General features: G+C 38.0%; 1 protein-coding gene across 1 annotated transcript in view; it reads left to right on the plus strand.

The window, feature by feature from the left end:
* Nucleotides 1-2,616, plus strand: part of hdac8 (histone deacetylase 8) — a 104,877-nt gene extending 102,261 nt beyond the window's left edge. Inside the window, exon 11 of the mRNA XM_039765741.1 lies at nucleotides 2,246-2,616. Coding sequence (XP_039621675.1) covers nucleotides 2,246-2,268 — 23 coding nt within the window. The 3' untranslated portion in view covers nucleotides 2,269-2,616. The remainder of the gene's footprint in view (nucleotides 1-2,245) is intronic.
* The last annotated feature ends 13,729 nt before the right edge of the window (nucleotides 2,617-16,345 follow it).

Below are 16,345 nucleotides of genomic sequence, written 5' to 3' on the forward strand. Positions count from 1 at the left end.
CATTTTCTTTGATGCCACTATACATTTTTTCCAGGTTTAATATGCAATAAAATGTAGGAGAAAAGATGACTCTTGAAAGGACCTGTGGAAGATTACACTAACATAATATAACATTTAACATTAGCAAGATTTTGCGGGTCCATGTCTGGCAAAAAAACTAATGCCGCCAGTTTTTGGGAGATGACGGTTTAAAATGAAAAGTGCTATTGTAGAGGAAAAATAATTAATATATGTTTAAAACAAATTATTTTGACGTGAATAAATTATAAATTTCACCTATAATTGTTTTAAATATAGTTACTGTGTGCAAAACTTATATTTGGTATTTGATATTTGGTAGCTTTTCCCTCTCTTCTAATTCTTTGAAGGTGTTTCTTGACCAACAGACGACTGCTATCGTAGACTCACTCCACTTTCTAATACAATCCAAAAAAAAAAACAATTGAGAGTGTAGGAAATGGTTTATTGAAGACATGGTGCACCCAAGTGCTAGGCAGGAAAAGAAATGCTTCTCAGCTCATTCCTTGTAGTTTTCTGCCTTTGTATTCCCAAGAAAATTGTGGCCAACGTGTTTCTTCTATAACAGAAGGAGCGATATATTCTTTTACTGTTTACTTACCTGTTACCTGGAGAAGGCAATTAATGCATCAATCCATTCTTGCATATCTAATATATAAAGCAGAGTCGATGTATGTGTGTGTGTGTGTATGTTTGTTTGTCCGCCATACAAATCTGCACTGGGCGTCCGATCGCCACCAACCTGGGCATGGGGCTCCTTTGTAACCAGGAGGAAGTGATGGGGTATGTTTGGTTCGGAAAAATGTTCATGGTGAACCGCAGGGCACCTTTTCACTGACAAAGCGTTCGGCACACTTCCCAGTACTTATGGCCGCACGTTGCAACAGAACTTCACCATGGCGCCATCTAGCCACAGCTTTGGTCCCTGTGCGTCACTCTTTACCCTTGTTTCTTTAAATTGCCAAGAGATGGCGGAAGTGTCCAAGTATGAGAAGGCCGACTGCTTTGATCGGGTGAAGGGGAACTGCCGTATCAATGTAAAACGTGAACGACTCAGCAAGCGTGACTGGCTGACACACCCGCGTTTCTGCAAGTCACACTCCCACACGCACTGATAGTACTGTATTTCATTCGCCAACATTTGTTATATGCCAGCACGTTTGAACAGAGACTCACCTTAAAAAAGACAGCATCTTTCCCCCGCCATTTTCCACACACGCAGCAGCAGTTGTATGTCACTTTTCTCTGTAGTTACCATCGCCAACGTCCATTAGATAGCAGCACGGTTCAACACATGTGCTCCTTACTGTACCACTTGCCTTTGTGTCAAGACTCTCTATCCAAATATTATTGAAACAAATATCATGACACGTTGGGCAAGACGTAAAGATGTTTTCATACCAAGAATACTGCTGATTCCGAGTGATTTACCCTTTGATTTCAAACTGCTCCAATTTCCTGTTTGTTTTGCTTTTGCTATGTCAATTAATAAGGCTCAAGGGCAATCACTACAAGTTGCAGGCATCAATTTCGAAAATCCATGCCTTTCACAGGGACAACTCTACGTGGCATGTTCTACAGTTGGCAGTCCTCAGAATTTGTTCATTTTCTCACCACAAGGAAAAAAACAAAAATATAGTGTATCCAAAGGCTCTGGAATGAGCACTTTTATTACCTATTACAATAAAATGTGAATTAGAAAACTGTTTGTTCTATTTCTATATTCTGTTTCTTTCATTTCAGAAATTCACCGGTTATAGATTCCTGGGCAATGCCGGGTACTCCTGCTAGAATATTTATATAAAAACATTTCAACATCAGCAGCATTCTTTGACCTAGAAATTCCAGGCTGTTTTAAAGGAATAAGAAGTGTGTAACAAAGTTATTTCCACTTCAGCTAACAGTAAGAACAAGGAAAACTGCCATTTTTCAGTTCAAAATATACTTAAGATAATATTTTAAGTAGGAAGATTTCTTATGCCCTAAAATAAATTTAACTTAACTTGATTTTTCCAATAAAAATATAAAAAGAATTTTTCAAAGTAGGCTTTTTTCTTATTGAAATGGTGTGTGGTAGAGAAACTCCAATTTTAGAAAGAGATTCAGAACTCCTACATCTATTAAGTACAACAATTCTTTTGTATGGGAGGGTTTTGGTGCAGACCAGTTCTATTAAATATGTTTCTTTTCTAAAATTTTAATTTGTCCACCTTACTCTTTTTTACAGGTAACTTAAAAAATGTGGTTTAAGAAGTATGCTGGAGTCCAGTTGTCAGAACAGAATATCCAAGAAAATTCCTGAACACGGATTTTAAAGACTTTTTACAGCAGGATAATAAAATTTTACTTGACAATATCAGAGGACCTTTTAATGGGACAAACGTCTGAGACTATCAGTTTTTTGGTTTTTTTAACTCGTTTTGTTTTGGACTTTTTAAACTTTTTTAAACAATAACTGAATGGTTTAAATTCAGTGTTTTCAAGTATCTGTTTATGTCTGAAATTAATTGTATTGATTCAGTTTTTTTATTTTGTGGAATCATTAAATGTGAACATGAATTTGAATATTCCACATTTTTAATAAATATGTTTAACTCTACACAAAGTTTTACATTATGTTTAAGCAATTATGTTGGTCAGTTCACCCTTTATTAGAATGCTCTAAGTGTGTGAGTGTTTGACCTGAAATGTGCGAGTAACTTTTTATATTTACTTTTATGTTACAGAACACCGAGGTCATATGTATAATGTATTACAGCAGATGGTTCACAACAAGCCTGCTTTAGAACTGGCGGAATGTGTGGTGCACAGACGGACGAGATAAGCATCTGAACACAGGTGGGGAGCATCTAATAAATTCTGAGTACATCGCATACAAATAATTAAGGTCCATGCAGACTGACGATTGTGTGCAAGAAAGACTGAGGACATCGAGAGTGTAAACGTGGTGCTCAGAACTTAGTGCAGGAAACATATTCATAGGTCTTTAAAGAACCCATTTTCCAGTTTTGAAATCATAAGGTTTCTAAATAGTACAGATGAGAAGGACCTGATAATAAAATATTGCAAAAACTCTACTTTATTCTCTCACGGAACCCATGTTGAATATTTGCTAATATACCTATTCTAAACATGCTTTCATTAATTTGCCTCTAGTACGCATGTTAAACTTACTGGCCTATAGGTGCTTGAATCTTTTTACACATAATAGGGATAATAAGCTGCCAGTCTCCCCAGTGTGCAGAGATTTAAAAAAAATAAACATCGGGGGTTTATATGTACTCCCTAACTTCCTTAAGCACGTGAAGATAAATATGATCTGGTGATTTGTTAGTTTACCACATATTTAATCCGAGCAGTATTTCTCCCTCTAGAGCAGGGGTGTCAAACTCAATTGCACAGGGGGCCAAAATCCAAAACACACTTTAGGTCGTGGGCCAAACAGGATAAACATTTATTGAACACACTAAAACTAAACTTTTAAAACTTAACTTTTTTGAACATAAATATGAATAAAAACAGACAGGAATATTATTCCGAAATAAATCAACTCAAACCTTAAATAACTTATAATATTTTGCTCTCCATAAAAATATATCCTGTCTAAATTATACAAGTTAGAAATAAAGTAAATGTTAAAAGAATAAACAATCAAATTTCTTTGCTCTTATGTCATTTTGTATAAAAAATAAACTTACATTTTAAATATCCCAAAAGATTTTGCTCTCCATAAAAATATATCCTGTCAAAATTATACAAATTCAAATATGAACATGCTGCATAACAAAACCTGGAAATATAAATAAAATGTGTTCCTTTCAGCAATAACAAATCAAATCATTCAGTTGTCTTTGCTCATATGTCATTTTAGAGCTGGACGCCTGGCATCTTTTTTTGGCCACAGGTTCGTTTCTGTTTAATGTGTGAGGTTCTGTGTTCTGGAGATTCTCAGGATGGATTGCAGGTGCTCATCAGTGAGGCGACTCCTGTGTGCTGTTTTGTTAGTCTTTATCACTGAGAAGAGCTTCTCACACAGATATGTGCTACCAAACATGCACAAGGTTCGAGCCGCATGTAGACGGACTTTTTTTGTTCTTCAAAGCCACCAAAGCGCCGTGCAAACTCAGTACGCAGTGCGCTCAGTTTATCAGCAAAGTGCATATTTGGGAACACCGTAGTGCCGAGTTGGTTCAACATTACTTGGCAACAGGTGGGGCAAGTTGCACTGGTGCATTTGTGTCTCCCATAAAAGTAGCTTCACTTGAAATCACTTTGTGATTGTGCACGGGTAAAAACGTCTGCTGAAGTGTCAGATTCTTATTTAACTCTTCTGCTTTCTGTATCTTGTGCATTGCATTCAGGTCTTACAGGTTATCCTGAGGTTTTGTGTCATAGTGCCGTCTTAGATTAAATTCTGTAATTACAGCCACATTAGCTACACAAATGAGACACACGGGTTCAGTAAACATATACTCAGCCTCCCATCGGTTTTTAAAGGCTCTATTTTCAGAATCAACTTTTCTCTTCAGCATCGTGTGAGCTAGCTTCGCAATAACTTGCAGCATCATAAGCTAGACTTGATTAACGCGGTAAGTGTTCGGCAAGGCAGCTGAAGCACTACATTATGGGATATGTAATTTATTGTGTTACCAGCGCTTCATATCGCTGGGCCATTAATAACAATAATACATAAAATGAGCGGGCCTTGAGTTTGACACATATGCTCTAGAGTTTACCAATCACTCAGTACCTCCTTATCGTCTAGTGCATTTTTCAGTTATTTCTCGTTCTTCTTCTACATTTTTATGTATTAAACTGCACTGCTGATGCCAGAGCACACTTGTAAAATATAACAATGTCAGACCTGCTTGATATAATTTAGAGATGTAGGTTACTGGGCCCTAGACAGGGCACCAGTTTATCGCAGGGCCCAAACTGATTCACACTCACAATGGGCAGGATTTGAAATTTTCAGTTAAGTTAACATACATAGCTTTGGGGATGTGGGAAGACACCCATACCCAGATATGGGACAGCATCCAAATTCCACATGGATGAGAACTGGACACTCGATTTCAACCCTAATTTCTAGACATATGCTAGCAGCTTAATGCCCTGCACCACCGTGCCATCCTTGTTAAGTGCTACTGTGCTGTGATAAGACGGAAAGCACTCCTGTGTCCCCTCCTCTTCTGTTGTCACTCTTATGGACAGATGTTCAAGTAGTGGAGAGCTGAAACGAGTTTTATTTTTTCTTTTGGACCCAAATAGCACAGAGCTTGAGTTCAACTGACTACAGCACCACACACTATTTTTCTCATCTTTATGTCCCTACGCCAAAACGAAACAATGAGTCAGTATTACCTTAAACTCTCAGTATTTAAATGTTTAATGTGGCAGTAAAGGAACATGAATTATTTTTTCAGTTTCAGTACTTATTCAGGTTTTGACACCAACTGCTTATTTGTAAGAGGTTCATAGAACATACAAACTAAAAAAATAAAGCAAACTTGTAAATATGGGCTGCCTTATATGGGGATCATTTTGTCTTGACAAATATGGCAGAAAGTAAATAATTCAGGGTGTTTTTTTATACTGGAGTGAACATAAAAAGTTTGATAAATAAGAGGAGACCATTCAGTCTATCAAGATTGTTTTGTTTAGTTAATAGCTAAACTGCTCCATTATCTCATCCAGATACAGTTGTGCTTCAAATGACCTAAAACATCATCAGATTTTCACTCAAGTCCTAAAAGTAGATAAAGAGAAACCAGTTAAACAAATGAGACAAAAATATTATACTTGGTCATTTATTTATTGAGGAAAATGATCGAATATTACATATTTGATATTTGTGAGTGGCAAATAGTTTTTAAAAAGTTGTTTCTTTGACATTTGAAGTGCCCATCATTCCTCTAAGTCACAATTATTTGGCTGTTTTTATAATTTCATTTTACAGTGATCTTTTCAGTTTTACATTTTAAATGATGCCATTCTTATCCATTAAAACTAGGCTTTCCATTTAAACTAAACACATTGTTGCTGCAATTCCTAAGTAAAGGAAAGCATAAGATTTTGCAGGTGCAGAGGATATTGGATATTGTGGGAATACTAATTTCATATAAAAAAGGGATTTTTAGAGTGTTGTATATTTGAATTGTGAGTGTCCCATCTTTTCTTGTAACAGCGGTTGCAAAACATTTCAGACTCAAACCTGCTTAATCTTAACCCTGAAGAAACAGCCCTGGGAAGAGCGCCACTCTGTCACAAATGTTCTGTTTCCTAGAAGATGAAAGGACTTGGTGACATTCGCACCAAGAATAATGGATCTGTGAGGCAGCAGTGCTAAACACTACACCACCATGCCAGTGAGATGGCATCATTTGAAGTGCAGTGATCCCTCGTTATATCGCGCTTCGACTTTCTCGGATTCACTCCATCGCGGATTTTATATGTAAGCATATCTAAATATATATCATGGATTTTTCACTGGTTCGTGGATTTCTGCAGACAGTGGGTCTTTTAATTTATGGTAGATGCTTCCTCAAGTGGTTTGCCCAGTTGATTTCATACAAGGGACGCTATTGGCGGATGGCTGAGAAGCTACCCAATCAGAGCACGTATTACGTATTAAATAAAACTCCTCAATGATATACAATATGCTTCCCGCGCGGTGTTTCACATACTTGAAAGCCCGAACAGCAACGTAATGATTTTTGATTGTTTGCTTTTCTCTCTCTTTCTCTCTCTCTGACATTCTCTGCTCCTGACGGAGGGGGTGTGAGCAGAGGGGCTGTTCGCACACTGGCCTAGAGGATACGGACGCACCTCTAAAAAATGCTGAAAGACTACCTTCACATTGCTCCCTTGCTTGTGGCTGCTTTGTCCTGCGGTGCTTCGCATACTTAAAAGCCTGAACAGCACCTATTGATTTTTGATTGTTTGCTTTTCTTTCCCTCTGTCTCTCTCTCTCTTTCTGACATTTTCTGCTCCTGACGCGCACTCCTTTGAAGAGGAAGATATGTTTGCATTCTTTTAATTGTGAGACGGAACTGTCATCTCTGTTTTGTCATGGAGCACAGTTTAAACTTTTGAAAAAGAGACAAATGTTTGTTTGCAGTGTTTTAAAGTCACTGTCTCTACAGCCTCCTGTGTTTCTGTGTAAATCTGTGACCCAAGCATGACAATATAAAAATAACAGGTTTTTACGAAGCAGATTTTCACCTTTTGCGGGGGGATCTGGAACACAACCCCCACAATCAAGGAGGGATCACTATATATTAAAGCACAACCTATTGTGTGCAGGTTGTAGTGATGCATATGTATTGTATTAGACGTTTATTCCATTGCCTCCTAGTTCGTGTTTAAAGGGTAAAGTGTCGCTTGTCACTGTGTTCTTCTTTTGATTCTTCTTAAGCCTAACTCTGCTGAGCTGTTAAAAGCTGTAGTTCAAATAAAGCTCACTATGGTTCTTCATAATGTCTTTAGATAATGTGCTGCAAAAACAGAGTTCACTTTTTGCCTCTCTCAATCAGTGATACGACATGTACTGCTGCAGCTTGAAATCCTGGCCTCGTCACTGTGTGTATCCAGTTTTCACATTCTTTCTTTGTCTGTGTGGATTTTCTGCAAGTACTCTGATTTTTTTTCCAGCATCCCAGATACATGTGAGCTGGTCGGTCCTCTTTAAGTTAGTGCATCTTGGAGTGGACTGGTGCTTCATCCAGGGTTTTCACTGCCTCGCACACCACCCATGCACAGAGAGTCAGATTCTAGTCACCCACAACTCTAATGTGGTAAACCAGGTGAAGAAAAGCACCAGAGATTTTCCCTTGACGTTATGAGTTATATCATAATGCGTTTCTTTATTACAGAGCTCACATCACCTACCAATCAACTAAGACCTCTATAACTCTCACAGTTACTGTTTAAGGCAGTATGTGATGTATAAATAAATCCACCCAAAACAACACATTACAGCACTCAGAAACAGGATGGTTACTTTTTTCTTTAACAAATGCATTCGTCAGTGAAGATAATAGTAAAACACAATGGCTCTGTGGCTAAGGATCTGCGCTGGTATGTGGGAGGCTACCATTTCAAGTCCCATTACTGCCATAAAAGATCCTACTCTGTTGGGCACTTAACACTAGAATTACCAGAGCCTACGAAAAAACTCGTGAATCCGTCCCACCTTAAATCGCTTCTTAAAATCGTTCACACCTCTCCACCAGCGTCTTTTGTCATCTAAATGTGCTGATAAAAATCAGGCTGCAAGCAGCCGTCTATTCCATCCCCCCACCGACTTAGAACGTGCACAAACTTCTCCCAGCTCATGCCTTGATTGATTTTCTGGGAGTGAAGTGGAGTTTTAGAGTGGAAATAATAGATCGTTGTTTGGAACACACGCATTTCATGTCTGTTCCGTTTATACAGTAATCTGTGTAAACACATTGTTAAAACAGAAACGTTTTTTATATTCTACTAGTAGATGACAAAATGTAGGCATAAACTATATAATGTATGAAGCCTGAAGTCCAAATAGCAAAGAAATATTTTCACAGAAGGTACAAATCTAACACAACAATTGCGCTTTTATTAAAAAAATAACTGCTGAAACAAAAAGCTGCCTTAACATGCAACATTGACATTCGTTTATTATGACTGCCTCCGTGGCGCAATAGAATCAGCTGCCGATTGGGAATCCAAAGGTCGCTAGTTTGATCCAGCACCACTCCGTTTTGAGAAGTAAACTGCTCTTAGTCTTACTATTTTAGAATAAAAACATGCATTTGATTTCAGTCTGTAACAGCCGGTGTAACTTATGATACTTGTAAAGGTTAGCTTTGGGTTATTATTATCTCAGCCGCGTTCACGAGCCCAAACACACCCCACACCCACATCTGATACTGCTGTTTTCACATAGACGCGCTGTAACAGAGGTAAACTCAGCTCCCTTCTTCATCGGAGCAAGAATGCACATACCATTGCTTGCATACTAAAGTGTCAGCAGGCACTTTTCGTGGCATTACACACAGTTTTGAGCATGCCCTCTGCACACTACTTGTGACTTTAGGCTTTAGGAAGTAAGTAAATAAATAAAGGTAAATCGTGTCATAAAATGATTTTTTCAAAACGTCGAATGTTATTTATTTGGCACGGACATGCTCAAAAAATACATGTGTAATGCCACAAAAAGTGCCTGCTGACACTTTAGTATGCAAGCAAGGTTTTGTCATACTAAAGCCTTGCGCTCCCCACACTTAGACAAGGCCCAGCCTATGAATCCTAAAAGGGAGAGAGAAAGCCCAAAAGCAGCCCTTGTTCTGATTAAAATAAAGTTCTTTAAGAAGTTAACTTAAAATTAAAAAGCTCAATACAATATGTTGCCTCAAAGTCCAAATCCACCCATCCATTTTCCTAACCCGCTTCATCCTGGACGGGGTCATGAGGAAGCTGGAATCTAACCCAGCAAACATAGGGGGCAAAGCAGGAACTGTCCCTGGGCAGGGTGCCAGTCTATTTCAAAGCACACACACACACACACACACACACACACACTGAACAGCAACAATTAATTTTTTATATAGACTAAAATCACACAAGGAGTGTCACAATGGGCTTTAACAGGCCCTGTCTTTTGATAGCCTCCCGGCCTTGACTCACTAAGAAGATGAGGAAAAAACTCCCAAAATATTCCCTTATAATTAAATAATGGAAGAAATTTTAGGGAAGGCAAGTTGATTGTTAAAAATGGAGTACGTACAAACACAGAAAACAGAACAGAAGTAATCCTCTTCACAGAGCTAGCCGGCCAGTCTATCAGTGTCACCACAGAGCTACAGTACCACAATACAAAGCAAAATGCAAGAGCAGATTACATCGCATGTGAGGATTCACATTTGTTCAGAGTCCTGACCATAAATCAGAAGTCTAATCCAGAAACAGGAGCAGGCAGAAGTTCGACAAGCAAACAATTCAAAAGAGAAGTTCGAATATCCAAAAATGCAAACCCAAAATCCAAGATTGAGAGCCAAACAACAAAACCAAGTGGACTGACGTCTCTGAGGCCTTTATAAGGAAACTAAAGTTAAAAGATGTTATTGTTCTAGACACCATGTGATTGATCATCTTAATGCTGGAGATGAGTGTTTAAAAGAACCCATGATCCAGGTTTGAAACGTTTATACCAGGGTCTCCAACTCCAGTCCTGGCTGCAGGTTTTCATTCTAACCCTTTTCTTAATTAGTGACTAGATTTTGCTGCTAATGAACTCTTTGCCTTCATTTTAATTGATGAACAACTTAAGTCTCCGGACCCTTAATTATTTTTTTTTCCTTAATTAGCAACCAAACAATATTAAGACACAAAATGTACTAGGCCTCAGTAATGTTGATCTGCTCAGGTTCACAAAACATTTTGACAGCCAGCGCTCTTAAAAAAGAAAATCAACAGTTTTGGAAATGTCTGCCATGTCAGAATGAGCGCCTTGGAATTAAATAACGGGTACAAATAGCAACGAAAATAAGAGAATGAATGAAGTGAAGTTGGTAGGAGTTTGAGGCCGCAACTTAGTTGGTCATCTGTTGGCTCATTTCACATCCAATTTATGTTTAGGTGCAGTTTAATGAAAAAAGAATCACTTTAGCAGTCAGAGTCTCAAGAAAAGTCAATTAAAATAAAGGGAAATAGTTAATTAGCATCAAAAACTGATCACTAATTAAGAAAAGAGTTAAAATGAAAACCTGCAGCCACCATAGCTCTCCCGGACTGGAGTTGGAGGCCCCTGATTTATACAACAACAACAACATTTATTTATATACACAGTTTATTTTTGTATAGCCCAAAATCACACAGGAAGTGCCGCAATGGGCTTTAACAGGCCCTGCCTTTTGACAGCCCCCCAGCCTTGACTCTCTGAGAAGACAAGGAAAAACTCCCAATAAAAACCTTGTAGGGAAAATGGAAGAAACCTCGGGAAAGGCAGTTCAAAGAGAGACCCCTTTCCAGGTAGGTTGGGCGTGCAGTGGGTGTCAAAAGTAGGGGGTCAATACAATACAATACACAGAACAGAGCAATTCCTTAATACAGCATAATAATAAAAATTTTAGAATTACGGTTTAACAGTAGATGATATGACATAATTAGGTTTGGATATTTTTAGAGTCCTGGAGACCTCATCCATCTAGCTGCCTCCCCATTTGGCCATGCCACGGCTGAAACTTGCTCGATGAAAGGACCCTCTTTCCCATGATTCCTGTGATCCTCCATCAGGGATGACTTTACCATAGGCAGGCAAACAACTTGGCAGGTGGGCGTGGCACCAATGGCCACATTTGGGTACCGAGAAAGAAACAGAATAGGTGAGGGTTAGTATTCAAATATAATTATCATGTTACTTATGTTATAGTGCTAATGACTAACAACAGAGATGCAGTATGTACAGTTAATCAGCAGCTCTAGTCAGGATATGCTAAACTGAAGTAGTGAGTCTTCAGCCGGGATTTAAAGGCTGAGACCGAGGGGGCATCTCTTATGGAAGCAGGAAGACCATTCCACAGTTTAGGGGCCCTGTAACTAAAAGCTCGACCTCCCACTGTTATTTTATTAATCCTTGGAATCCTAAGCAGACCGGCATCTTGAGATCTTAATGTGCGCTCAGGTTTGTAAGTCATGATAAGTTCAGACAAGTAAGCGGACCTTGGCCATTTAATGCTTTATATGTTAAAAGGAGGATTTTGAAATCTGCCCTAAACTTAACTGGGAGCCAGTGTAAAGATTTAAGAACTGGGGTTATGTGTTCATATTTTCTTGTTCTTGTAATAATTCTTGCAGCGCATTTTGGATTAACTGGAGGCTGTATAGAGAACAGTTTGAACAGCCAGTGAACACCGCATTGCAGTAGTCAATCCTACTAGAGATAAATGCATGAATTAATTTCTCACAATCCTGTTTATTTAGAAAGCCTTAATTTCCTAATATTTTTAAGATGGAAAAACATGTTTTGGACGACTTTGTAATATGCTTTAAATGACATGCTAGAGTCAAAGATAACTCCTAGATTGCGGGCTGATTCAGTAAAATTAATTGGGATTCCAACTGAGTTAAATGACGACAAAATATTGCTGTGATCAGCGTCATTCCCTCCAACAATTAACATCTCTGTTTTATCTGTATTTAAAGACAAGTAGTTCTCATTCATCCATTCCTTTAATTCACTAACACAACTAATTAAAGACAACATCGGAGAAACTTCATTTGATTTAAATGAAAGGTATAACTGGGTGTCATCTGCATACGAGTGAAAATTAACATTATGTTTCCTAATGAGAGATCCCAGTGGAAGCATGTAAAGTGAAAACAGTAAAGGTCCCAGTACTGAGCCCTGCGGACACCATATTGAACTTCTGTGTATAATGATGGAGTACTGTCAGCACATTTCTGTACATACTGGAATCGATTTGATAAATAAGAACTGAACCAAGAGCACGGGCCTGTAAGCCCAACATCGTTTTCTAGCCTGTGCAGTAAAATAGACTGGTCAATGGTGTCAAATGCTGCACTTAAGTCCAACAACATAATTACAGTGGAATTTCCTTCATCAGAGGATATCAGAATGTCATTTACAACCCGTGTTAGTGCCGTTTCTGTACTATGACCAGTGCGAAAGCCAGACTGGAATTTCTCAAATAAATTGTAATGCGTAAGGTGTGACTGAAGCTGACTGGCGACTACTTTCTCTAGTATTTTAGAGAGAAATGGTAAATTTGAAATAGGCCTATAGTTATTTAGTATGTGTGGGTCTAGGTCTGACTTTTTAAGTAAAGGTTTAATGACTGACACTTTTAGTGCATCAGGTACTGTGCCATGCAGTAATGAACTATTGATAATGGTTAGAATAGGCTGCAAGAACATCCATTGCACCTTTTACTAGTTTTGTTGGCACTGGATCTAGGGAACAAGTAGTGGGCTTCATTTTAGTAATTAAAGTTAAGACTTCCTGGTGAGTTACAGGATTAAAATTATTAAAGTGCTGAATGCAATGTGACAGGGTCTGCTAAGCTAGTATTTGGTTTGTACTGTGATGCTGAGATCTGGGATCTTATATTTTTAATTTTCTCATTGAAGAAGTTCATAAAGTCTGTACTGCTAATATCTGTTGGTATTTTGCACTGTTGATCTGAATTCCCATTTGTTAATTTAGCCACTGCTCTAAAAAGTACCCTAGGATTTTTATTATTGCTATCTATTAATGTAGAATAGTATTCTGAGCGAGCTTTAAAGAGGGCTTTTTATATTTATTACACTCTCTGTCCATGCAATTTGAAAGACATGTAGCTTTGTTGTTCTCCATCTGCTCCAGTTTTCGACACTCTAATTTAAGAGCTCGAGTATTTTCATTAAACCAGGGAGAGTTTCTATGTGCTTTGATCACTTTTGTTTTAGGGAGCCACTGTGTCCAGAGCATCTCTCAAGGTCACATTATAATGTGATATTAGCTGATCTAAATTGTTTTCCACGTTTACATTTGATGTTAACTGATCTAAATGGTTTTCCACAATTACACTCGACTTACTCAAGGTATCTATAAATTTTGAAGCAGAATTACAATCTAGATGTCGCACTGTCTTTGTTTTAATCTGCGAGTGCTGGCATGGGCAGAACTAAATCAAACGTAATTAAGAAGTGATCGGAAATAACTACATTTAATGGAGTAATATTTAAATTTTGAATTTCAACTTTGTAAGTTATAATTAAATCTAATGTATGGTTATGATTATGAGTTGGACCTTTGACAATCTGACAAAATCCTACTGAATTTAACAAATAAGTAAAACATTTGCTAAAAGTGTCAGTTTCCACATCAATGTGTACATTAAAATCCCCATCAGAACTACGTGATCATAATTTATAGCCAAATCAGACAGAAGGTTGCTAAATTCAGTCATGAACAATGAATATGGCCCTGGTGGTCTGTAGACTAGCACTATAATTGTGTTGGAATCTGTTTTAATATTTAAAATGAATGCCTCAAAGGATGTAAAGTTGCCTAAATTTTTAGGAGTGATTTGCATTTTGTTACAATGAATTATTCCAAGGCCTCCTCCTCGACCAGAATCTCTAGACTTATGAAGGAACGAGTATCCATCTGGTGACGCCTCAGCTAGGGAACAGTGTCACATTTACTAAGCCAGGTTTCAGTAAGAAGACACAGATCAGATTTTGTACTTAATATTATATCATTTACCAAAACAGCTTTAGTGCCAAGAGAGCGAATGTTCAATAAACAGCATTTAAAACTGCATGGTTCTTTCTGAACTGCTGATATATTTTTGTTTTAATTTGAATTAAATTTCTATTACAGATGCCCCTGGTGGAGTGTCTGGTTTTATCCCTTGGTCTAATTATACACCTTATTTTTGGTTATCAATTAATTTATGGTTTGTATCAAGACTAAATTTACTGGATGCCCCACAACAGGGATTATGGGTAACAGCTTCAGGAAAATAACAGGTGGGATAAAGAACAGCCTGTGATTTAAGATCACATGACTGCGCCTGGATGGTGCTCTAATCAGTCAACCAGGCAGTTTTGCTGCCATATTTTGGGATAATACATAAGATCCCCTCCAGTTAGGATGAAGACCATCTCTTCTGAAAAATCCAGGCCTTTCCCAAAAATCATCCCAATTGTTCACAAATGCTATGCTTTTATTTGCACACCAGGTTTCTAGCCAGCAGTGAAAGGAATGCAATCTACTATAAATCACATCCCTCTATATAATCTTGGTAAGGGACCAGATACAATTAAATTCCGACATTTTGTTTTAGCTTTGGTGCATAGAGAGATGAAGTTCCGCTTTAATACCTCAGATTGCTGTAAATAAATATCATTAGTGCCGACATGCAGCAATAAGGTAGATACTTCATCGTCGGCAACACGGTCCAATGCGGCCTTTATGCCAGAAATCTTGGCCCCTGCAAGGCACTTAACATTAACTGCTGGTTTAACATAGTTTGGAATTCTAACATTCCGCACTATGGAATCGCCAATTATGAGCACTTTATTATTCTCAGTTTCCACAGGCGCGCTGCGGAGAGCTGAGAACCTGTTCTGGGTCCGAATTGGTGACCTGGGTGCTGGGGGACTAAATTTTGGATTCTTAGACCCCCGTCTTACTGATGTGCTATATCTTATATAGCACATCTTTATACAAAAAAGTAGCTGAAAGTGCTTTACATAATGAAGAAAAACAAAAGACAAAATGAGAAATTAAAATAAGACAACATTAGTTAACATAGTAAAGGAGTAAGGTCCGATGGCTGGGGAGGACAGAAAAAAACAAAAAAACTCCAAACGGCTGGAGAAAAAAAAAATAAAATCTGTAGGGATTCCAAGCCACGAGATCGCTCAGTCCCCTCTGGGCATTCTACCTCACATAAATTAAACAGTCCTCTTTGTATTTAGGGTTCTCACAGACGAACTTGATGATGATGGTCATGCAGACTTCTGGCTTTTAATCCATCGCTGTTGGAACATCACGGTGCTTTGAGTAGATGGTGGTGGCGCAAGGAAAAAGAAACAGAAGAGAGAGTAGAGATTAGTACAGATTTTAGAGTCACCATGAATAGTTATTATGATAATTTGAACATACAGAGTATCAGGATTAAGTTAAAGTGAAGTTTTAGAAAGGCCATGTTAAAGTAATATGTTTTCAGCAGTGTTTTAAAGTGCTCTACTGTATCAGCCTGGCGAATTCCTATTGGCAGGCTATTCCAGATTTTAGGTGCATAACAGCAGAAGGCCGCCTCACCACTTCTTTTAAGTTTTGTTCTTGGAATTCTAAGGAGACACTCATTTGAGGATCTAAGGTTACGATTTGGAATATAAGATGTCAGACATTCCGATATATAAGATGGGGCGAGATTATTTAAGGCTTTATAAACCATAAGCAGAATTTTAAAGTCAATCCTGAATGACACAGGTAATCAGTGACATCAAAACTGGAGAAATGTGTTCGGATTTTCTTTTCCTAGTTAGGATTCTAGCAGCTGCATTCTGCACTCGTTGCAAACGATTTATATCTTTTTTGGGTAGTCCTGAGAGGAGTGCGTTACAGTAATCTAGTCGACTGAAAACAAATGCGTGAACTAATTTCTCAGCATCTTTCAGTGATATAAGAGGTCTAACTTTACTTATGTTTCTTAAGTGAAAAAATGCTGTTCTAATGATCTGATTAATATGTGATTTAAAATTCAGATTACAGTCAACAATCACCCCTAAGCTTTTTACCTCCGTCTTGACTTTTAATCCTAATGTATCCAGT

Source organism: Polypterus senegalus, chromosome 10 (genome assembly GCF_016835505.1).
Source record: "Polypterus senegalus isolate Bchr_013 chromosome 10, ASM1683550v1, whole genome shotgun sequence".
NCBI classification, from domain to species: domain Eukaryota; kingdom Metazoa; phylum Chordata; class Cladistia; order Polypteriformes; family Polypteridae; genus Polypterus; species Polypterus senegalus.